General features: G+C 50.0%; 1 protein-coding gene across 2 annotated transcripts; it reads left to right on the top strand.

Annotated features, from left to right (window-relative positions):
* Window positions 1-20,600: 20,600 nt before the first annotated feature.
* On the top strand, window positions 20,601-24,698 carry NPTX1 (neuronal pentraxin 1). 2 transcript variants are annotated; one of them, XM_074972246.1, is made up of 5 exons: window positions 20,601-21,124; window positions 21,462-21,666; window positions 22,589-22,833; window positions 23,325-23,504; window positions 24,365-24,698. In XM_074972246.1, exons 1-5 carry the CDS (start codon window positions 20,675-20,677, stop codon window positions 24,584-24,586), a joined length of 1,302 nt encoding a protein of 433 aa, XP_074828347.1. In that variant the 5' UTR covers window positions 20,601-20,674; the 3' UTR covers window positions 24,587-24,698. The 2 variants fall into 2 exon arrangements, with proteins under 2 accessions (XP_074828347.1, XP_074828346.1); XM_074972245.1 differs by having other exon boundaries at window positions 21,459-21,666; window positions 24,365-24,696.
* The last annotated feature ends 270 nt before the right edge of the window (window positions 24,699-24,968 follow it).

The raw sequence follows: 24,968 nt of genomic DNA, 5'->3' as shown, positions 1-24,968 counted from the left end.
TAGACTCACTGTCTGGTTCTTTTGCACCTGTTTATAACATTCATTTCTGAAAATAGGTTGGCTTACTTTTTATTAACAATAGTTAGTATAGGCTATTATAACATTTTATTAACTTTTACTTACTTTTTACAATTGAGCTCACAATTAAGAGTAAATTTGTAGGCTCACTTATCACAACATACCCTACAGCCCCTTTAAGGCTGTTATGCCAGCTCTAAAAGCCATAAAGCAGCCGTAAGGCTCCCCATCCAGGGAATACCCTCTACACAGCTGGCCTCTCTGTCAGGAGTGGGCTGAGGGCAGGAGAAGGCACACTTCAGTGTGTGCCTATGCATCAGCTATTCAGCAAGCCTGCAATTGCCCAGAGCAGTCATTGCAGCAGGGTTGCGAGTTCGGGAAGCCACAGGATAGGGGAAACACATCACATATCCATTTGGTCTCTGCACCAGTGCAATTCCGGCCACTGTGACTAGTACAAGCACAGGAGTCCTCCGAGCACCAATGAACAGAGAGGTGGGGATGCTGCCATTGTTATGATGGATTCTGGGACCTGACCGGGATGACATAATCACAGGTTTGAATACACACATTTTTTTTATGCCTGATGAAAAGGGCATAGCATTTACTTTTAACAAATTTGTGACTGGGGAGTCTTGAACTCCAAACCCAGTAAATATCAAAGGTAAAATAATAGATCTTTACATTACCAGTCCTCTTGCTGAGGCTCACAGATTGCCCTTTCTAAAGGACAGATACTGCAGGTCATCGGCGACCCGGTCTCTGTTTGAATTCCTAATTTTTGCAAGTTTTCATCAAGATCAAAATGAACTGGTTTATTCGAATATAGCACTGCCAGGAACTTGGCCTTGATGGCATCCGATCTCTGATCATGAAAATCTTCAGGCTAGTGGTCATGGCCTCTCCTTGATGGTTGTAGCTGAATGCATTACCCAGAGCTACTCATCTTGTTTCATATCTATAGAGTGGGGAGCAGAGGGAGCCATAAATAATCCCCATTTATAGCCCCATAAAAATATGCTATTGGAAATTATTCTTTTCCCATGGTTCCTATTGTTGCAGAGTCCAAGGTCAGATCCAGGATTCTCTCATAATGGAACAAATTCTGCAGTTCTTACTGGAACAAAACTCTCATTGATATCAATGGACCACAGAACTTGGTCCAGTGCCACTAGATTACAGTTTAGACTCTCCATGTGCTTCTTCAGCCAAACCCTGCTTTGAACCATCAGATGTTAATGTTCTTCTTTTTCTCTCTTTTCCCCGCTTCTCTCTTACCCTCTTTTCTTCTTCATCTTTCATTCTCTAATGACAATATTTGATATTTATTTTATATTTCTATCAGTATCTTTCTATGAAAATGATCCTAAAATGCTCTACAGCCAATATATAGATAAAGGAACCATTTCACGCAGCCAAGAAATGCAGCCATCTCTGGGGCGGAATGGGATATCTCTAACAGTACACAGGAACAACACACAATAGTTTAGGACAAGAAGAGAAGACGAATCCCATAAACAAATTAAAGTGCAAAGGGAATTTAGGGAGGCAAAATGTAGTTACCCAAACTGGTATTTGGATAGGACATCAGGTGAATACTTTTTTTTTTTTTTTTTTTTTTTTTTTTTTGAGGTGGAGAAGGGCAGTCATGGGAGCTTTAAATTGTGGCAACTAGTCAAGACTGCCGTTTTACAGCTCATCAAAAAGGTGCCCCCTGACACTAAGCTGGGGCATTAGACTTTTAAGGAAGAGTGAGATCTACTGAATTACAAACATCTTGTTGAGGTCGTACCACCTTGTTTTTTCTTTGGGCTTCCACCCAGGTGTTAATTTGGACCAATCCTACTTAACTTGTGAGATTTGATACAATGACTGCCCAAGGTGCGGTGGATCTAAGCACCTTCAGGCAAATGGGAAGGGGCCGCTATCCCATTTGGGTTTCCAGAAGAGGCAATTGTGTGAATCAGGGATCCAAGGGTGCTGAAAATCCTTTGAGAGATCTACCCCCAGGAATCAATAAATTCCTCCAAAAGAAAAGATTTTTCCTGCTTTCTTCTGGTAAGGACACCTGTTGACAAAGCATTCTAAGGGACCTTCCCTTTGTCTCTCCACTCAATTAATTGCCTGCATCCCCTGAATGTCTCCTTAGGCTCTGGTTTTTAAAGGTTACAGGATTATAGAGACACTTACGGATCTCCTCAGAGCAGCTGCAGGTTCAGATCCTAGCAGGAGAGACTCAGCCCTGCATCCTTGTAAGGTAAATTGATCACAGTGTGTGGGTCTTTCAGAGGAGACTTTTAAAACCAAGGTTCCATCTGTCTGTGTGGACATTAACAATCCCATGACTTTTGTATGAGCCAAGGTTTGGACTTGTGTTCTTGGGCAACCTCCTTTCCTTTCTACTACAGGGTGCAGCATGAGAGTTGGCTGCAACCCTCTGTCAAGAAGTGGCTGCATTTCAACGGTAACTCCTGTATATATATAACTCCAAATCCTAAAGCATGTCCTCAGTTTTCACACCTTCCTCACTCACTCAGGGCCAGCCTCCATCAATTTCAAAGAGAGTTTGGCTTGAGTAGAGTCTGAGTAAACACTGAGTAAAGATTTCAGGATTTGGTCCATAGTTTGTATAGGGCTGTTTCTGGACCCCATGTGTATTCCATTTCCCATCCCTGCTGATTATCAAGATATTTAATTGTCAGGTAGTTAATAAAAATACCCACTCTTCTTGCCTGGATCATTCAGCATCTGTGACAACACAATTCATAGCCACTGTGAGGTCATGAACTCTAAGAACATTAAATGACTCTGAAGACTCCTAGAATCATAGAATCTCAGGGTTGGAAGGGACCTCAGGAGGTTATCTCGTCCCACCCCCTGCTCACAGCAGGTTGGGTAGAAAGGAGACGTTTTTTGCTAATGCATCAAAACTATTGGGTCCAATCCATCTTCCATCAAAGGCAGTGGAAAGACTTACACTGACTTCAATGGAAAGTGGATCAGGCCCTCAGTGATCAGCAAGATGGAAATAGAGATGAAATGAAGGGGGGTTGGGTAAAACATTATTTGTGCTAACAAAGGAGTCCAAATGCACCAGCCTCTCCAGCTGCAGTCTCTTGTCCTTAGCCCCTCGCTCCTCCTGTCCCCCCAAAACAATAATCACTATATTCCCCATTGCCAAGTGTAGCAGGATGGCTACACTGCTCCTAAAATAGAAGGGGTTAAAAGCAGCCCTGGAGAGGGCTGTGGCTGGGGATGGCTGACTGGGGAAGCAGCCGCAGCTGGGCCATGCCCCAGTCAGGCCCCAGCTCGCCTGTTTAAGAAGGCTGTGAGCCAGAGGCCCAAGGAATCTCTCTCCAGGCTGGGAGAGAGCAGGGCCTGGCTGCCTGCCTGGCAGGGTACTGAGTGTGGTGCACTGCTGGGGAAGGAGCAGGCTGAGCGGGGGCACTCCAGGCTGGCAATTCCCCGGGCTGTAGAGCCAGGTCCCAGGCCCATAGAGGTACTTCAACAGGTCTGAACCCCCTTGCCTATGATGAGTGGCCTTTATGCTGCAATCTGCCCCAGGGAGCGGGGGCTTGGTGATGACTGGCAGTAGCCCAGACTGAGGCAAGGTGGGGATAGGGAGTTGGGGGTTCCCCAGGAAGGGGAGACCCAGAGGCAGAGTGTGGGGGTGCTGCCAGGGGCAGAACGCAGAGAAAGTGACATGGGGGCCAGAGCTGTGCGGGTCACTGGCCTGCAGAGGGCGCTCTGCGCTGGAAAGAGCTAATTCCCCAATGACCAGCAGGAGGTGCCGCAGGGGTGAGTTTGCTCCTTTATACCAAGCAAGCTACATGTCTCCCAAACAATGGGAATTTCAAATCTCTTCAATCTGAAGTGTTAATTATGTTAAGTTTCCTGACAATGTGACTCAAAATCCTGTAACTGAAAACACATTGGCTTCTTCACTTTCAACACCAAAGCTGTTATAATTATGAATAAAGAGAGATACTCCAGCTATTGCTCTCCTTTGTGTTGTTTAATAGGTGTGTTTGTTTACTGCCCTCATACATCTGCCTGCCTACCCACACTCACAGAGACACTTCATTTATTGAATTTTGTGCTGGGGGTTGAGTCTGTAGCTGAGTCACATGTTTCAATCCTAGAGTTTAACTTTTACAAAGCTGAATCATGGTTTAGCAAATCGGCTGCTTGCAAACCCCCCATCTCTAAGTAGTCAAGGAAAAAGGAAACAGCATGTCAGGTGGGCCATGCAGGCATGTGTCAAATGATATCTGGCAGGATCACCTGCAGCAAGATCACCAGAAACTCTCACTTTGGCAAACTTTCCCATATTCCATCAAAGCCCCGTATAATACGTGGGTTCTTTTCCTCTATTTCCCATCATTGTTGGGAAAAATCTCCTCCACAATCAACCTCCTCCTCCTGCCCAGCCAGCTCATTCAGTTTTGCTACCCTCTACTTTTTATGGCATCACCATTCAGCACTAAAAAGAAGAAAAGAAAAGGTAAGTAGCAGGAAAAGTCAATTAAAATATTATCAACTAGTTTTAGGCAAATCAGTTACATTTTTTTGAAATGGTTTTAGAAAACCTAGTATCAATAGACATTTAGAAGAGAGGAATCAGTTACAACGGTGTGGGTGTGTATGGAGAAGCAGATAGAGGAATTGAAACAGTCTCGTACAGTGCTGTGACCCCCCCGAATCAACAGTTTTGTCCTAGTGCATGAACACCAGAAAGGGAAATTATTAGGAAAAACAAGAGAAGCTGGCCAACCTGTGTTTATTGTCCAAACTGAGTGACAAGCAGATGGTAAAAACCCCAGCATAAATAGCAAAGGAAAATCAAGCTGATAAGACTTTATCAAATACTCTAAGGAGCTATTAGCAACAGAGATAGGGAAAGTTATTTCTAATATGTGAGTTCTGTGCTGACAGAGCCACTTTAGTGGGCCGTTAGTGACATTTGGGATGTTGTAAGGTTCTTTAAATTCTTTCTACTTGTGCATCATCTTTACCTAACTCAGTCACAGGGGCCACCTGATGCCCTCAAATCAGTTCCCCCTGTCACAGGTCACTCCATGGTCCTGCTGCAAGCTACAAACAGCTAATTCCAGCTCCTCTGATTTGGGGAGGGATTGGGAAGGACAAAAGTATTCATAAACATCCAAGAGGTATTTTAAAATTAATTTGCATCAATTGAATTCAAAAGTCACCAAATTACCCACAGACTTAAAAGCGGCCCTTTAGCCAAAGAGATCTGGCCCTATTTTCTAAAAGCTTAAATGTTTTAGAATTATTTTATATCTTTCTCTATATATAAAACCCTTGCCCAGTCAAGCATTGTTTGTAAAGTCAGACGTGGGGTTGTTTTAAAATCTTAGGGTCTAACACCAGGGTTTGTTTTAACACTTCGGTCAGGGGAGTTTTATAGCCTAAAGACAGTATGTAAAATATTTATTAAAAAGAATATCTATTTTTAACTAAGGATTATTTCCGTTCTATTATTTATGCGTCCGCAGTGCACAGATTTCAGTGCTTGTCTCCTTGTAGGAAATGTGAATCAGAGCACTGAAGCCTGGAAACAGGAATCAGGTTTTGGGGTTGTGGGGAGGGGCCGTGAGTATGAAGAGCTATGCTATGTGCACCCTCAACCTGAGTCAGACGCCTGTCTTTCCCTTCCCCAGCAGTGCCCAGTGACACCTGCCTCTCTGAGAGAGGCTGCAAGGGCACAGAAGGGCATGGTAACCTCTCTCTCTCTCTCTCTCCACCATGGAGCTTTTGAGAAAGATCAGCGGTAGTATTAAACCTGTCAGACTCAACGTAACAGAGCGTCCTTCAGGCTGCCTGCCAAAGGCACTGGAGTACAAAGCATCATCTGATAAATAGTTACTGCTGAAGCCTGGCTTCTGCCGTCTAAGCAGGTTACACACTGCACCGGGGGCCACTGACAGTGCTTCAGAGGAGCAGGAAGGCTGCAGCTTTCTCACCCCACGATGCGGACTAGCCGGGTAGAAAGAGAGCAGAAGAAGAGTCAAACTTGGAGGGAAAAGGGAGGGGATAATGACACTTTGTTTAAACAGCTGTGGATATTGTGTCTTATTCCAGCTCAATTTGCTTTCAGAAGTGCGAACACACACACACACAAGCTGGGGCCTGATTCTCTACTGTGTCTGCAGTGCTGCAGCCCCTTTTTGCCACTCTGCAGCATACAGGGCCCATGAGAAGGCCAGAAGTAGCCCTCAGAGAATACCTTGCCCCTGCATAAGGGAGTTCCAAAGCTGGCATAGACCTGGCAGCAGGGGTGCTAGCACTGGAGATGTTCTGTAGGGGTTACCCTGGGTTTTCAGAACCCAAAGCCGACGCAACTCGACTGTTTCTCTCCTGGCGGTGTCAGGAATAAATCAATGGGGACACAGCTCCTGCCACTGATAAATGATTGGTACAAACAAGAGTGCTTTTACCTAAACCCACTTTTTTATTGGGTCTCAAGCACACACCGAAATATATGCTGTTGCAATATGTTCAGAGCATCCCAAAATGTTTATATTTACCCAAAGTCTGAGATGGTTTTGAGTGATCAGCAGCCAGGCTTCGGGGGCCCTCCTTCTGTCCAGCTGCTGGGGAGTTTAGGTGTCAGCTCCTTGGCTGAAGAAACGCTTCCTCGAACTGCTCCAAAGTGTATTCTTTTGCTTAATCTTTTATAGCTAACTTAAATAAAGCATGTAACTCATAGTGACTCCTAGTGGGTCACCATAGCAACCCTAGGGGGTCACCAATTCTCCTAATTTCAGCAAATTACTTGTTATCGCATATCATCAAAGCATTTCTAGTATTTCTAGTCATAACAACAATAAAACTTATATGCCAGGGCCACTTAAAACGAAGGTCAGCTGTCCAACCATTCATGGTACATGAACTCTCTGTCCCACCCTCCCATTCTGAACTGTAATCATGCAGCTGTCTGACCTTGCCTCTCAGAGCCTAAGATTATTCCCACCTAGTTGTATTTGGTTTTCAGCTAACAGTGGCTGGACCCCAGAATGTTTGACTGCAGTAATGTCAAGTTCTTGGGTTACATAGGAGGAGGGAGGGACATGGTCAGAGTGTGTTACACACCAGCTATTCTCCACTGCCCACAGCCCTGGAGGCTGCTGTAATTCACTGCTGGGGCTGAGCAGGAGAAGGAACAGCCTCAGAATGCAGGAGACACAAGTTGAGTGTAAAGCCCCCCTCATCCCTACACCTCTCCATTCTTGTGCCAGGGCGGGGAATGGAACAGCTCAGAACAAGGGGCATGTTGCCCAGATGGAAGGGATGACATACGGTGTATGGCACGGGGAGATTCAGGCCCTTGATGATCAAATTGCAGATTGATGTCACCTGTCAATAAGCTTATGAGGCAAAGAGATGCTGGGGTGCAGGCTCATGTCTCCCTCCCTGCTCCCTGTCCACTTGCTCCCTTCCCCTGAACACATGGACTCTTCTTTGTTGCCAGGTAGAAGGGTTCAAAGTCAGCTGCTCAGGTAACCCCAGCACGATGACTTGCATATTTCACACACTTGTTTGTTCAACTGGCACCAAAAGCCTCCAGGAGCTTATAAGGGGCGCCTCAGGTTAAGAGTAAGGACTTGGGAGTTTCATCAGCCCAAGAGGAGGGTGGGTCGGTGATATCCTCCCAGGCCATCGCCCTGCTCGTTAGCTATTTGTTTCTGGCAGATTTCCAATCAAAGAGGTGCAAAGACAACAGGAATGGATGGGACCCTCTCATCATGTAGAGCAGGGGGGGACTTGTAAGACCACCCCCGCCTTTTCCCATTTGTGCCATTATCACTTCTCTCCTATTTAGCACAACTGCCAGGGCCCAGGGCCATAATATTACAACAAGTCCTGAGAGAGGAGGCCTTGGTTACAGCAGCTGTACTCACTGGGGAGGTGCACCGACCCCAGAATAAGCCTTTGTCTACACTACACAGCTTTTAGCGACACAGCTGTGCCGCGACAGCCAGGCCGCTAAAAGACACACCGTGTAGCCGCTGTTTGCCGATGCTGTTCACACTAGCGCGTGTCATCAACAAAACTTTTGCCTTTCGAGGGGTGGGGGTGTAGACAAAGCCTTAGATGGAGCAACAGAATTTCATCTTCCTCTTCCAGGCCAGGATAAATTTTAGGTCAAAATCTCTCACCACACTTTGAACGGCAGAAGTGCTCTGCAATCAGGAGAGGTATTTCAGTGTGCAAGAGAGAGAGCATAATATAATGGTTAGAAGAAGGGGACTAGGCATCAGGGCTTCTGGTTTCTATTCATGGTTCTGCCACTGCTTTACTATGAAAGGGCCAGTCAGTTAATGAATCTGTGGCTCATAGGGATGTTAATTAATGTACTTTGAGATCATTGAATGAAAGGTGGCATAAAAAATAAAAGTGAACATAGATTTTTAAACAGATGCTGCAGAGCACTCCAGAGGTGTCTGCACTTCACTGATGGGTGTAAAAATTCATATATACTTGTACACACAGTGAAGTCTCACCTAAATGACCACTCCCAGGACTGACAAAAATTGGTGGCTTAATGGAGGTGGTTTTCTTATAAAATATGGGTGGAGCTGTACTCAACACAACTGGGGACACAACAGATTTGGTAGTTTGTACAATCAGTGAGTAGAGTTCCCAAACCACTTTGCTCTCCATCTCAATGAAAGGCATTATCTAAATGTAAGATCATTCATTAAATTATCGTTATCTTTCTGTGCCTCTTTGCAACTCCTGATAATTTTGTGTCACCAAGGAATACGTATTTAAATAAACAATAGTTGTACTATTATAGACATCATCATCATCCTAACCGATATTAGCCAGCTCTCTCATTTATAAGGGCAGGAATGTTTCCTTGAACAATCTGCAGGTACTATAGATCAGTATCAGCTGTGACTCAGTGGCAAAACAGCCCCTAAACTATGGGAAATGAAGTCAGAGAATTCTGTTAGCTCTTTCTGAGCCTGTCCAAAGCACTCAGACCAAGTGCCTTATTTGCTGGGATGTCTTTTTTGCTGTTACCATGTCAAATGTACCTTCCCAAGGAGGGTGGGCTAGACTTGGCATTCTATCTATCCAGAACTGAGCTGCCTAATAGGAAGAAGTAATTTCACATTTTGCAGAGCACTGCTGGGGCAAATGCCTCTGAGTCTCAGACTCAGATTTCTGTGGGCTCGGGAACATGGAAGTTATTCCACAGCAGCAGCATTTAGAAATGATACTGCTGAGATTGCTCCATAATCAGAACCATTAAAATGTTTGGTTTTATGATGTACAATAAAAGAAAGAAAGACAACGACCAAGAGACTCATGTACAAATAACACAAGTCTTCAATGGGAAAAAAGCAACAGTTTGTGGTCCCTGTAAAATTAATGCTAATGTCCTTCTGAATGAAAAAAACCCTCCCTCCCCATTCTAGCCAGCCATGGAAATTCTGCCTTTTTGTAGAATCTGTATAATCTCTAGTCCCCTCTTTACTGTGTTGGCAAAATTTACCAGTTAAAACAGTTCTCCCTTTCCTATCACTTTTCAAATCTCAAATTCCCCAATCACAGTGACCTAATGATCAAAACCCATTTCCCATTCCTTCTCTGGGTTTTGAGGCTGATATGTGAACTTGATAGCAAGCTGCTGGAGCTGTGGGAATTCGATTGGGCTCATTATAATTAACAAGGCAGTTAACAAATGTGATCTGGGAATATTGATATTAGCACACACACTGCAGGGCCTGACACTGCTGTCATTTACACCAGTGTAAATCAGGAGTAACTCTGCTGATTTGAACAATTAGACTGGCATAAAGTGGAATACGGCCCACAGAGTATATGTCGACAATGTCGTTACTTTGCATATGTAGAAGAAGAAGAAAAAGAAAAAGAAGAAGAGTACTTTCCACAAGTTTGGGGTGGTGTGAGAATTCCAAAGGAAGGTGCAAAGGGGAGCCACAAAGGCGAAACAAATAATAACCTAAATATATAAAGGCCACGGCTCAACAGAACTTTTAAGCGGGTGTTTAAATCCATCCCTTTTCAATTCTGTGTGTTCAGTTGTGTACCGTATATGGTATAACTCCAGTTATCTGAACTCTCTTTATCCAGCAATCCGAGTTGTCCAAATCCACAGTGCGTCCCGCATGTAGCCTATGTTATTGAATAGCACTTCCATTTGTCCAGCTGCCTGGTTACCCAAAACTTTCAGATGTCTCCCTGGGCATTTGGATAAATGGGAGTGTGCTATGCTATATACCTGCATGCACTGTGTAGGCTAGCCAGCCCCTTCTCTGGACATCCCTGGAATTCTCACCTTGACCTGGCTGGCCACACCTCCACTTTTTCCCCCTGTCAAGGTTCCTCCCCCACTCTGAACTCTAGGGTACAGATGTGGGGACCTGCATGAAAACCTCCTAAGCTTACTTTTACCAGCTTTGGTTAAAACTTCCCCAAGGTACAAATTAATTTTATCCTTTGTCCTTGGAATATCCACTGCCACCACCAAACTCTAACTGGGTTTACTGGGAAACGTAGTTTGGACATGTCTTTCCCCCAAAAATCCTCCCAACCCTTGCACCCCACTTCCTGGGAAAGGTTTGGTAAAAATCCTCACCAATTTGCATAGGTGACCACAGACCCAAACCCTTGGATCTGAGAACAATGAAAAAGCATTCAGTTTTCTTACAAGAAGACTTTTAATAGAAATAGAAGTAAATAGAAGTAAAGGAATCATCTCTGTAAAATCAGGATGGTAGATACCTCACAGGGTAATTAGATTCAAAACATAGAGAATCCCTCTAGGCAAAACCTTAAGTTACAAAAAAGACACACAGACAGAAATAGTCATTCTATTCCACACAGTTCCTTTCTCAGCCATTTAAAGAAATCATAATCTAACACATACCTAGCTAGATTACTTACTAAAAGTTCTAAGACTCCATTCCTGTTCTATCCCCGGCAAGAACAGCATAGAGACAGACACAGACCCTTTGTTTCTCTCCCTCCTCCCAGCTTTTGAAAGTATCTTGTCTCCTCATTGGTCATTTTGGTCAGGTGCCAGTGAGGTTACCTTTAGCTTCTTAACCCTTTACAGGTGAGAGGATTTTTCCTCTGGCCAGGAGGGATTTTAAAGGGGTTTACCCTTCCCTTTATATTTATGACACCCCCTTTGAATCCTTCCTATAATCACCACTCTCCCGGAAGGCCGGCAGAGCCTCACCTTCCCTTCCACGTGGCATTAACATAGAGACCAGTGAGAAAGAGAGAGTGTAAGAATAATGCACACTCGTAGAAAAATCATGGCACTGACACTCATTGCTCAGTCACTGGCTTTTGTTACGTCCCTTCTCTCCCTCTCTTTCATCTGTTTGGAATGTGAGCTTGTGATGGGGCACCTGCCCCACACTGGACTCTGAGGGGTTAATAGAGCCCTAGGGGAGGCTGCACAGGATGCAACCAATCAGAGAAGGGCTGAAGGGAGCAGCCAAGCAGGGCCAAGCGGGCCCATATGAAAAGGGATCTGCAGGGCAGAGGAGGGCAGTTCTCTACTGGGAGCCCAGGGAGGAAGGACTGTGTCTCTGGAGGGCTGAGAGACTTGCCAGCACCCTGGGAAAAGCAGTGCTGCTAGCAGGGACCGGGGGAGCGAGAGATAGCTCCTGGCTGGCTGCTGGGGTTTGCAGGCTGAGGCCCTGAGGCAAGGGCAAAGAGGATGCTGGGGCCACGAGGAAGTGGCCAGACAATACACTGCAGTTGCCACTAAGGGAAGTGGCTGAACAGCAGACTGCAGGTCCCCCAGAAAGGGGAGCCCAGTGTGCGGCATGGCCAGAGAGCTGTGTCACTGAAGAGGACACCACAGCCCTTGGAGAGACGTGGGTCCTAGAGCAGGAGTGATGGTGGTGAGGCACCACCCGAAGAGGGCACACTACCTTGCAGAGCTAATTCCCAAGACAGCCAGCAGGAGATGCCAGAGCGGTGAGTGCACCCTGTTACAGAGCTCTTCGCAGCAGGGACTTAGGCCCCAGTCTTACACGGAACTCCATGTGGATGCAGAGGGCTGCTGAGGCAGAGCCGCTTGCAGGGTTGAGGTTTAAACCTGGGATTGTCCAAGGAGCCTAGGTGCCCAATTCCCACTGAATGTCACTGGGATTTGGATGCCAAATTCCTTTAGGCTCCTTTTAAAATCTCAGCCTAAGTCTCTGGTTTTGTCAGAGCACTGCCTTGAATGCTGTAGATGCTTTATAAATCATAATAGTACAGATCTATATGAGGATGGTTTCCAGCGCACCCGCAACTCCAGTTAAAAATTCATGGGAACTGCAGGTGCACCACACCTCTGAAAATTAGGCCCATATCTATCCATCCAGCTCTCTGCATTGTTTCGCCATTCATTTCAATGGGAGCAGGATCAGACCCGAGCGAGGAGATGGAGGAGGAAGATGACACAGGGGCAGTAGCTCTGCTTTCTGAAGGACACCAATGGGCTCTGAACACATTCATGCTGATCGTAAGTGTGAAATACAGCTGGGATATTTTCTCAATTAAAAAGTCAGTGAAAAAAAATTTATTTTCTGTTTAATTTTTCATTGAAACATTTATTCTATTTCTCAGCAGCTGGAGACTCAGCTGCAGTTGGTGGGGGGGGGGGGGGGGCTATGTGGAGAGGACTGTAGCTTTTGCAGATGCCTAAAGCAGGCTCTGAGCCTGTGTTTACGTCGGAAGCACCTACTCCTTATTACGAAGAGACTTTCCCTCCTTTTATGGGCATGAGAAGCTCACTGCAATTTTGCCCCCTCACCAATATGGATTTTATAACACTAAAGCTACAATCACAGCTTGGACCCTTGTGGGCAGCTTCAGCAGAAAGGCCAAGAACCAAACGGGCCCCAGAGACTGAACACCTCTCTCCGCTCCTCAAGGGGCCCCTTCCAGCTCCAGACTGAGCAGAGTAAAGCGGCTTGTTTTGCTAGCACCCTGTGCTAATGGATAAAGACACAGCTTCATGTCCCAGCACTGGGATCTGGCACCTTTCGCCATCACTAAAGTCACGCTTAGCGTTCTTTTAACAAGGGTGAGTGAGAAATTCTGGGAACGTTGGGGATTAGGATGATCAGGTAAATGGCTGAGGGGTGGCCATGGGTGGGCCTCCTTCCATCCAATTCTGGCTGCCAAACATGGGTGAACAAGGAATCCAGGTTCATTCCAGGAGTCAAGGAAATGCCTGTGGCAGCTGGCAGTGACCAGGAGGGACAACAAGGCTGATAGCCACTCAGGTGTGTATCATCTCTCCCTTTCTCATTCTGTTCTATTCAGGTTCTTACAAAGAATGCATCATCATGGTATCTGAGCCCCTTGTGTATCTCCCCCTGAAATTTCGGCTGATGCAGGATCCAGCCCCAAACACCAAAAATTATTTCTCTGCTACACTTTTAAGGGAATGCTGAAGTTTTAAACCACAAATTAAATTTTTAATGAAGCTTCATAACAGTAGTACCTAAATGTAATGTAATATTGATAGGGGCTGTGCATCCAGCTAGCATGAGATTGCCCCAGAAAGCTGTTCAGAATGTTATGCAATATGTAGCTAAATTAATTATTTGTAATGAAAGGATCCATGTCCCTATAGCATCTCTGAGACCTAGCTAGTATGGAGAACCATCTTTTCATCCTCCCTGGCTGTAAGTGTCAGGCACAGGGAAGAAAATTGACTTTGGATCCAGGAACAGTGAGAGAAAGAGAAAGAAGGGAGAAGACAGAGAAAGAGAGATCTGCAAAGAGAGAGACTGCAGCTAAATGCAGCAAATTTCAGAGCTCCAGTGCGAAATGTTTGCCTGCTGCCTGATATGGCAAGGAACACTCCACCCTGAAAGCACAGAATGTCTCTTCGAGTTATCACACCGTACCAATTTTCACACTGATCTAACAGTGTATTGTGGATTTTAGAGAGTGGGGAAAAGAATCAGCTTTAAACTGAAATCGCCCAGCAAACTTAGCCACGGAGCAGCAGTAGCTCATTCTGAGCCCATTTAGGGCTCCTTGTCCCATCCTAGGCCTTAAAGAATTGTAAAATGAACTCAGCTCTCCCTGCTTGTGGGACAGGTCTAGCAAGAGGTGCAGACCACATTACTCTGTAATCCTGGGTAAAGGTCCTTTCCCCATTGTGTTCTTACCCAGAATAACCCTCATGTGCCAAGTTCCACCTGAAAGCACATTTCTGGATGATTTATAGACACATACAATCCAGGGGTCAGAGAAACAGGGGTCAGGGAATCTCTGCTCCCTCCTGGATCCTTAAAGATAGCACTAGCACAATCTACAGCTAAATTACTTGTCAGCTGACTCCTCCTTGATGGACAGACAAAAGGGGTGAGGATTTCATGCTAATTGAAGCCTAACCATTATGATTTCCCATCTCAAGGCTCCCTGTTCCCATAATGGATTGTGCTGTCCCCACTGCAGAGAGGAAAATTATCTGTGAAATTAACACTACCCCAGAGGAAGGTGCTTTATGTACAGCCGACTTCCTGAACAAGAGAGACTGTTCTGCAGCTCATTGCTCTCTGGGGCTCCAGCTTCCAGGATTAAAGAGATTTGTTCACTTTAAAAAAAAAAATCCTTTTTATATTTGTAATTCTGTTGTTCTCACCCAAAGGTTAGCGCTGGACAGATTGAATATTTACATATATTACCTCTTCCTCAGGCAGTGGGCTTTGGCAAAGGTTATTGTGAAGGCAGGAATCTCAGTCCCTTGAGGGAGCAGCTTGGACCGCTTTGAAATACTGTAATATCCTCTCCTCCAGCCACCCCCCACATGCACACAGTGTTCCCTCTGGCTGATATTCAGCACCAAGTCATCTGAAGGGGTCCTAGCCAGTTATTCAGTTACAAAGGCAAATCTGCTCTTCAGAGGTGGGGAGGGAATGTTTAAAAATAAAAGGAGCTTGCCCTGCACACCTACTAAATCCACAAAAGCAATAACAGACCCTGGTGCATGATGCAACGTTTATGAAGAAGCTGAATTCTAGTTCACAATTGCCAACTCTTCCTTTGAGGTAGGAGAACCAAGGGGTTGTTTTGTGTATCTATATAGTTCACATTTTTTCCTATCTAGGTCTTTATATGCCCCACAGTATCTAAGCAGCTCTTGTGTTGCACCTGTCACCTTAATATCACAAAAGCATAACGTCCCGTGAACCACAAAGGATCCCCCTGGCTGGGTCCTAGTTAAATCAGCGTGTTCAGTGACACCAGCCGTTTGTGAATAACATGTGGATGTTTGCAGAGGTGGAACCTGAGTCTGTTCTCATGTACACCTGTTTTACCCAGGGTTTAATTCCTCTGATTTCAGCATTCACACCAGTGCAGAGACCTATGGTCTTTTCAGACTTTTTCATTCCATCCCCTTTCTCAGAACCTGCCAGAGCAAAGGGACAAGAGAGCTCAGGTTTGGCCAGGTAAGGCAAGAGCCACTGGCCCTGTCCCTACAATACCCGCCCCCCTTATTTTTGCACTCAGAAAATGCAGGATGGATGTCAAAGAGGAGAAAAAGAAATCAGTCCAAATGGAGCAAGATACAAGAACCCTAGAGGAAAGCACAAGCCTTTCCACTGACAAATTCCTGAGCTAGGGCCTGATTCAAAGGACACGGAATCAGAGGTAAGATTCACAATGACTTCAGTGGGCTATGGATCGGGTCTCTCCAGAGGAACATATGCTAATATAAAACTACAGAGTACAAAGAAATGAGGCCATTTTAGATTGAAGTTATGATCATAATGAGAACAAACTGTCACATAAGCTTTTGGCTAAGCAATTATTATTAGGGAAATACAACCTAGATCGAGCTACTATAAGGTGGGTGCACAACTGGTTGAAAAACCGTTCCCAGAGAGTAATTTTCAGTAGTTTACAGTCATGCTGGAAGGGCACGATGAGTGGGGTCCCACAGGGTTCAGTTCTGGGTCCGGTTCTGTTCAATATCTTCATCAATGATTTAGATGATGGCATAGAGAGCACACATAAAGTTTGCAGATGATACCAAGCTGGGAGGGGTTGCAAGTGCTCTGGAGGGTAGGATTAAAATTCAAAATGATCTGGACAAACTGGAGAAATGGTCTGAAGTAAATAGGTTGAAATTCAATAAGGACAAATGCAAAGTACTGCACTTAGGAAGGAACAATCAGTTGCACACATACAAAATGGGAAATGACTGCCTAGGAAGGAGTACTGCAGAAAGGGATCTGGTGGTCATAGGGGATCACAAGCTAAATATGAGTCAACAGGGTAACGCTGTTGCAAAAAAAGTGAACATCATTCTGGGACGTGTATTAGCAGGAGTGTTGTAATTAAGACACGAGAAGTAATTATTCCGCTCTATTCCACACTGATTAGGCGTCAACTGGAGTATTGTGTCCAGTTCTGGGAGCCACATTTCAGGAAAGATGTGGACAAATCCAGAGAAGAGCAACAAAAATGATTAAAGGTCTAGAAAGCACATCCTATGAGGAAAGATTGAAAAAATTGAGTTTGTTTAGTCTGGAGAAGAGAAGACTGATTGGGGACATAACACTTTTAAAGTGCATAAAATGTAGTTACAAGGAGAAGGGAGAAAAATTGTTCTTAACCTCTGAGGATAGGACAAGAAGCAATGTGCTTAAATTGCAGCAAGGGAGGTTTAGGTTGGACATTAGGAAAAACTTCCTATCAGAGTGACTATCAATAAATTGCCTAGGGAGGTTGTGGAATCTTTATCATTGGAGATTTTTAAGAGCATGTTAGACAAACACCTGTCAGGGATGGTCTAGATAATACTTAGTCCTGCCATGAGTGCAGGGGACTAGACTAGATGACTTCCCTTCCAGTCCTATGACTCTGTGATTATTATAATTTATTTGTATTTTTGTAGTGCCTAGGAGTCCCAGTCACGGTCCATGACCCCATTGTGCTACAGAACAACAAGACAGTCCATTGTTTACCTGTTGTTACTAATCTTTGCATCTTAAATTCTGTGAACCCAGAGCAGGTTTCCAGTGATGGTAGATTTCTGGGAGGTGACAGTGCATAGGAGCAGTGCTGGGGTGTGGGAGGGGGTAGAAGTGAGCAGTGACCATTCATGGTGCCTGAGGAACAGGTTGGAAGACTCAGGAAGGTTAACTGTAGCAAGTACCAGTGTATGTCCTCTGACAATTAGAGTTCAAGTGGCACTAGTGAAAGGTACCAATGCAAAGCCTTGGAGAAGAGTCAGGGCAGAGCTACCACACAGAGGCATTGCAGTGCTCAGGGGACAGTGACCAGCTATTTGCTTACTCCTTGTGGGGGATGGCGTCCCTAGCCTCTGTTTGCCAGAAGCTGGGAATGGGCGACAGGGGATGGATCACTTGATGATTCCCTGTTCTGTTCATTCCCTCTGGGGCTCCTGGCATTGGCCACTGTCGGCCGACAGGACACTGGGCTAGATGGACCTTTGGTCTGACCCAATATGGCTGTTCTTACGTTCTTGGTCACTTTCCTTAGCTTTTCATTGAAGTTACAGAACCTGATGGAATATAGCAAGGGATTCACCAGGCCTTTATACTAATGACCATGTCTTCTCCCCAAATGTTGACGAGAGCAATGCATAAACCATTTGCTTGAGGAACAGTAACCATCATATTTTTTCCCCGGTGCATGAGGTGAACCTCAAATCTTTGGGTCTAACTCTCATATTAAATCCACTGGACATTGGTTAGTTAGGAGGAAAGCACAGAGACAGATAAGAATGGTTTCTGAGAAGGAACCTTTAATGTTTCAGTCTTTTGTAATGAGACTCACAGGGGACATCTAGAGTTAATTAAATGCTTGCATCAGAAGTTCTGTCAAACTGATTCACACTGTCACACACACAAACTCTATTGTGAACAACATGAAAGGGTCCCTTTATACTCCAGCTCCTGGAGAGATCTTACTAGGCCTGGATAGCAGCCTTAAATGGGAGGTAAATGAGGAAGGGGTTGGGAAGTTATGCAGTACTCTTTCTCTGCAGTACAGTGTTCCCAGACTGGAAGTCCTTGCATCCCTTGACCCACTTCACTAATCAAAATTCAATCCACTCCTTGGCTTCACTCCACTTAAATCAGTGGAATCTTACACCAGGGCAGACTTTGGCCCTGAATGTTCTGTTGCCTAAAAGCCTGAAATGTGGCTGACCACTGAGCTGGCTCAAACGCATGTAGAGAGGGTCTCTGGGCAAAAGATAACTCAAATGTCATCAGTGGTAACTACCACCAGCCATTTTCCTGTCCAGCACCCAGGGCAGGACTCGTCTGGAGATTCGGAATGTGCACATTGAACCATAAGATCACCAGAGTGAAATGGAAACCCCACTTTTCTGCTCAGCTGTAGATGCCCATAATAAAAGGAAACAAACAAAGCAACAAAGAGCACCAACCATGCAGAATGGATGGAGGAAAGAGATACGGATTATTTATATGCTTCCATAAATGTGTGAGGAAACTGCAGTGATGGATGCAGCATAAAAACGTGATAGATAGATCTGCATTCATCCTAACAAATTCCTCTCTAATTTTCCAATTCTCACCAGCTGGTATAACCTTTTATTAGTGACTGGAGACAGGAAACAAATTAATAACATGTCTGGATTAGACAGGGCAGTAGGCACCATGGACCATAAAGAAGCTTATTCTATCTTGCAACAGCCTGTACCACCCCAATGCTCCCATGCAAATCTCACAACTTCCATTCAGGGAACAGCACTATCAGGGATTGCAATACTGCAGTTCAGAGAAAGAGGAGAGTAAAGAAATCAGCAGGTAGGTTTTCCCAGATGAGGCCTGAGTACTTGGGGTTAAAGGAGCTCTAAGCTGCAGCCAGGAGACACCCTTGTATAGGGTTCCCATCTGGAGGGAAGGGTGGTGGGGAATGAATACAAACATATGTCACATCCTCAATTCTCAAGGCTTGAATAATAGTCAGCCTTGACTGAAGTACTGAAGATAAAAAGGCAGCAATTTCGCTGAGTAACCGTGGCTACCAAGTACCCTCAGGAAGGCCTTTAATTTTGTCAGTTCATTTGTTTTCCCATTTCGATAAAAACGCTCTCTCACACCCACAACCAAGTTATGTGTCAACATCACTATGCTACAAATGTGAGTCCTGTATTCCTGAAACCGACAAGGCCAGATGCCCCAGTCTAGGCCAACTGTGCTTAGGGCAGGACCTTGGGGGTGGGGTGGGGTTGAGCTGGGGGCTCTAATCCACCGTTTGGGATTAGACCCTGGGGCCAGCTGGAGGCTGATTTGGTCTCTGGCAAGAGAGCAGGTAGAGTCCCCGAGGGACTGTTCCATCAGTCGCTGATCGCCAGTGCCCAGTGTTTCCTGGTCACGCCCCACTCACCGGGGACCCAGGAACACCCTGTTATGAATTATGATCATTACTATTAGTGTTGTGGATTATGGGAGGGCCCCGAATTTCAATCAGGGATCCGCTCCCCGCCACCCTGTGACCAGCGCCTCGGGACTCAGAGCCTGGGAACGCCGCTCGCTGCCCGGCAGAGCCCGGCTCCTGGCCCTCCCCGGCAACGCCCGCCCCCGCAGGCCGGATTAACAGCCCTGGTCCCCGGCAGACTTTAATTTCCGCCGGGGGGGCAAGCACATGCCAGGGGCTGGCGTGCTGGAGAGGAGCCTGCGCCGAGCCCCGCAGGGGAACCCGCGGCACCCCGCTCCTAGCTGCACACACCCCCCCCGCGTGTGTGTACAAACACACCCCCACACCCTGCGTGCGTACACACACACCCCCGGCTCCACACACACACACACACACCCTGCGTGCATACACCCCCGCGGCTCCGCACACACACACACACCCCCGGCTCCGCACGCACACACACACACACACACACACCCTGCGTGCATACACCCCCGCGGCTCCGCACACACACACACACCCCCGGCTCCGCACGCACGCACACACACACACACACACACACCCTGCGTGCATACACCCCCGCGGCTCCGCACACACACGCACACACACACACCCTGCGTGCATACACACACCCCCGGCTCCGCACACACACACACACACCCTGCGTGCATACACCCCCCCCGGCTCCGCACACACACACACACACACACACACCCTGCGTGCATACACCCCCCCCAGCTCCGCACACACACACACACACACCCTGCGTGCGTCCACCTCCCCCCCACTGCCCTTCCCCCGCGGCAAGCTGGTTCCCCACCACTGGCTCCGCACACACCGCTGCATGTGTACACCCCGCGTGCGTACACACACCCCCTGCCTGCGTATACCTCCCCCCCGGCTCCACACACAGACCCCGCTGGCTCCCCCTCCCCCCGTCCCACGGAGCGCGTGTCCGCGCGTGGGCCCTGCCGCGGGGGGGGGGGAGGGGGAGCCCCGCCAGCTCCGGCGGGCAGGACCCTCCCCCGCGCGCGCCGCCAGCCCGGCAATTAAACCGGGATTCCACCCCGCGGTGACGTCAGCGGCGGCGGAGCCCCGCCCGCGGTCTATAAAGGGGCCCGCGCCCCGCCGCCGCTCGCCAGCGCTCCGGACAGCTCCCGGGTGCTGAAGCCGAGGCCGGGCGCGGCGTGGGGCGAGCTCGGCGCCAGGCCCAGCCATGCCTGCGGGGGCCGCGTGCTGCCTTTTCCTCGCCGCCGTCCTCTGGCTGAGGGCGGGCGCCCAGAGCTTCGGCCAGACGCGCTTCGTCTGCACCTCGGTGCCGGTGGATACGGACCTGTGCGCCTCCTCCCTGCCCGGCAGCGGCACGGCCGAGGAGCTGCAGAGCGCCGTCCTGCAGCTCCGGGAGACCGTGCTCCAGCAAAAGGAGACCATCATGAACCACAAAGAGACCATCCGGGAGCTGACCACCAAACTGGGCCGGTGCGAGAGCCAGAGCCTGCCGGAGACAGGCCCCAGCGAGTCCAAAGCGGCCGGCGGAGCCAGCCGCAAACAGACCGGCTCGTCCAAAAACACCATGGGGGATCTGTCCCGGGCGCCCGCTGCTGAGACCTTGAGCCAACTCGGGCAAACTTTGCAGTCACTTAAGACAAGGCTAGAAAACCTAGAGGTACCTTTACTTTCCGTTAGTCCGTATAGTTAGGCGAAGGGGCGCGGGACGATCTTACCTATGACTCTACCTCGGCCAGGTCCTCAGCTCCGCGGTAACCTGGCGTGGGGCGCCGCTGTCCTGTCTGAGGGGCAAATGCAGCAGGGTAAAGCACAGCCCAAAACCTGACTACGGCAGCGGCGCTCGCTTTAGTTTAATTAAGCGAGGCCGCTTGTTTGGTGCGGGCTAAACGAATGTAGCTCTCAGCTAGCGAGCGCCGGAGCCAGTCCCGGGTAGATACTGCACGGGGTTAATTTGGTTTGTAACAACCCACTTATTATCTTTGCTCCCGCAGCAGTTTAGTAGGATCAATTCGTCAGGCCAAACCAACCACCTGAAGGACATACTCCAAACTAAAATCGATGACTTGGAGAAGCAAGTTCTGTCCAGAGTGAATAGCCTGGAGGAAGGAAAGTTAAATCCAAAGAACGAGTCCGAGGAAAGGAGCAAAATAGAGAGCACGTTAACTTCCCTGCACCAGAGGATCAGCGACTTGGAGAAAGGTAAAGGCTCGGACTGCAGCTGACATGGTGGGGTTTAAATGCACCATCCCTAACCCAAACCCTAGCGCCGGACGGGATGAAAACATCACTCCCTCGCCCATCCTCCCGGTTACCCCCCCACCCCCCATAGACGCCGGATTGAGGTTCCTCTTTCCGAACAGCGGCCCGTTTTTAAACCCCGTATCTATTGCTTTGTCCCTTGGCGGGACCTGGCGGCCGGGGGCGCGGGGTCCTGCTCTGCTCACCGGGGGTCCGGGAAGCTGTCTGTAAAGTCGGAAGCGCCCTAAGCCCGCCCTGTTGTGTCCTGGACCCTGCACCTCTGCCCCAGGAAACCACGCCACTGGCCCATTAGAAACCAGTGCGCTTCCGATCCAACCGTGGCGGGCATTGGACGCGTGGGGTTCCCGCGCCTCTGCAGGGCTCTCCGCCGGGTGAGCTGGGGCGGGCTGGGGCGTGTGCGAGGCGCCCTCTGAGCCGGGTCTTCAGCAGCTGCGGGCTTGCGCCCGTCCCGGCTTGCTGCGCCTTGGGGCCCTGCCCGGAATATTGGTTGGGGCCGGTCCCTCTGGCTTTATGGCGGACATGGAAGCAGGCTGTACTGGGGGGAGCGGGGACCCCCGTCCCCCGAGCGCGGATCCTATGGCCCGCATAGAGCGCAGCAGCGGGCTGGCGGGGTTGGGACGGTGCCATCTTAGGCTTGTTACATAACTCGGGGGAAGGAAGATGCGGGCGATGGGGAGGAAACGAAGGGCTTGTAGAGGAGCCAAAGCCGGAGCCACTGGCGCCGCCAGCCTTGGTCCTGAACACGGGGCAGCCCCAGCCCAGCTATCTCGCTACAGGGCCCCCCTCCTGCTCCGCGCAGAGACCCCGCATTGCCCAGCCCCCCACGCGGAGAGCAAACCGCTCCCCCTCTCTCTCCGGGCAGGGCAGAAAGACAACCGGCCGACCGACAAGTTCCAGCTGACCTTCCCGCTGCGGACCAATTACATGTACGCCAAGGTGAAGAAGAGCCTGCCCGAGATGTACGCCTTCTCCGTGTGCATGTGGATCAAGTCCAACGCCTCGCCGGGGGTGGGGACGCCCTTCTCCTACGCGGTGCCCGGCCAGGCCAACGAGCTGGTGCTCATCGAGTGGGGCAACAACCCCATGGAGATCCTCATTAACGACAAGGTAGGCTGGACCCCCAGCCCCCGCAGAGCCCCGGGCTCTCCGCTCCGCCCCCCGCGCGTGGGGTCTCCGCCGCTCCCCTTGCACTGGTGAGAGTGACTGCCGGGGCAGGCCGGTGGGGAGCCGGGCCCCACGAGGCCCAGGACAGACAAACCAAACCCCCTTTACCCATAGCACGGGATACGGCCCGCCCTACCCCAGAGCTTGGGTCTCTTACAGCCGATGGAGTCCAGCTCCCCGCCCAAGTCAGAGTTTGCAGAATGGGCCCGGGCCTGCGCTTCGCCATTGACCCTACTGGGAGCAGGGGCAGGTCCCAGCGCGGCCCCCTCTCTCCGGGCTATAGGGGTCCCTGCACCGCAGCAGACTCGGCTCAGTCCTTATTAACTCCGAGATGGGGGGAGGCTCGGGCCGATCTAGGGACCTCTCTGAGCTCGGCGGCCCCGGGGCTGCAGTAACCCCCCACCCCTTCTCTTCCCCCCCCCCCGCCCCCCCAGGTCGCTAAGCTCCCGTTCGTCATTAACGATGGGAAGTGGCACCATATCTGCATCACCTGGACCACGCGGGACGGCGTGTGGGAGGCCTACCAGGACGGCACGCAGGGGGGCCACGGAGAGAACCTGGCTCCCTATCACCCCATCAAACCGCAGGGGGTCCTGGTCCTGGGCCAGGAGCAGGTAAGGTGCCGGCAGCAGGGGCCGGCTGCGCAGCCCCCTGGAACAGAAGTGGGGGGCTGCCCTGGGGGGCTGCAGGGGAGGGGGCCGCAGGTCAGGGCTGGAAGAGGGGGAGTGATCCAAGGGCGAGGAGGGAGATTCTCTCTCTCACACACACGCACCGCAGAGGGGATACTCTCTCTCTCTCTCTCACACACACACACACACACACACACGAGATTACATTTCTCTCAAGCACAGAGGCAGTCCCTCCAGGAGCTGGAACTAGGGGTGCGGGGGATGCTGCAGCACCCCCTGGCTTGAAGTAGTTTCCATCCTATCCAGGGTTTACAGTTTGGTGCAAGGGCTCTCAGCACCCCCACTGCCCAAACTGTTCCAGCTCCTCTGCAGTGTCTCTCTCTCACACACACACACACACACTCGCACGGACACACACCGGGGAGATAGCACCACACCCACCCTGCCACACTCACGGCCTGCCACCCGCACAGCCCCCTGGACGCCGGGCGCCCGGGCAGACTTTGCGGGTGGTTTGGGGCGGGGCTGGGGGGCAGGGGCTGCTCCCCCGCTGCGAAGGCTGCGGGAACAGTGCGGCGCGGGGAGCTGCGGAAGGGGCCCGAGGAGGCGGCTGGTTCCCCCTGGGGGGGGGGCGTGGGGCCTGACTCGGCGGGGGGCTCGCTCTGACGCCCGGGCCTGGGGAGAGCCAGGCTGCCCCGTGCCGGTTCCCCGGCGGGGAGCGGTGACCCGCCGCGGCTGGGCGTGGGGGCCCGGGGGCGACTCCGAGCCCGGCGCCGGCGGGCAGCAGGGGCACGACGCCCGCTCCCCCCGGGGCCCCTGTGACCCGCGGTGTGATTTCTCCCAAGGACACCCTGGGCGGGGGGTTTGACGCCACCCAGGCCTTCGTGGGCGAGCTGGCCCATTTCAACATCTGGGACCGGAAGCTCAGCCCCGGGGAGATCTACCACCTGGCCACGTGCAGCACCAAAGCCCCCGCCGGCAACGTCCTCGCCTGGTCGGAGACCACCATCGACGTCTACGGGGGGGCCACCAAGTGGACCTTCGAAGCCTGCCGCCAGCTCAACTAGCGGCGGGTGGGCTGGAGCGCGGCCCCCCCCTCCTCCCGGGCATGAATTCAGGACTAAAGTCTCCCCCGCCCCGCGTCTGTCCCTGCAAAAGCAAACCCCGCCGAGCACCGGGGCGCCGGCCTCGCCAGCGGGGGCGCGGCCCGCTCCAAGCGCCCCGGGCAGCACCGAGCGGCGGCTGACCAGCCGGCGGGAGGGCTGGTTCCGTCGTCTTGGCCCTTTCCCTGGAGGGCGGCGCCCCCCCCCCCCTTCCAGCTCCCCCGAACCGGCTCATTTCTGTCTTGCCAACGTCCTTTGAAGCCTGCGTGCCTTGGGCGGGTGCAGCTCCCTCGCCCAGCTGTCTTCGTGCGCCTCCTCGCCAGTGGCTCTCCCGCAGCGGCTCCTT

This window comes from Natator depressus, chromosome 14 (genome assembly GCF_965152275.1).
Source record: "Natator depressus isolate rNatDep1 chromosome 14, rNatDep2.hap1, whole genome shotgun sequence".
In the NCBI taxonomy this organism is placed as follows: domain Eukaryota; kingdom Metazoa; phylum Chordata; order Testudines; family Cheloniidae; genus Natator; species Natator depressus.
The sequence above is the reverse complement of the archived record's forward strand: the minus strand, read 5'-3'. Positions and strand labels throughout refer to the sequence as shown.

Excerpts from the sequence above, each read along its gene's own strand:
- NPTX1 (XM_074972245.1), top strand. The coding sequence starts at position 20,675 with ATGCCTGCGGGGGCCGCGTGCTGCCTTTTCCTCGCCGCCGTCCTCTGG. Across the intron at positions 22,834-23,324 it reads AGATCCTCATTAACGACAAG|GTCGCTAAGCTCCCGTTCGT; the intron begins GTAGGCTGGACC and ends CCGCCCCCCCAG. Across the intron at positions 23,505-24,364 it reads TGGTCCTGGGCCAGGAGCAG|GACACCCTGGGCGGGGGGTT; the intron begins GTAAGGTGCCGG and ends ATTTCTCCCAAG.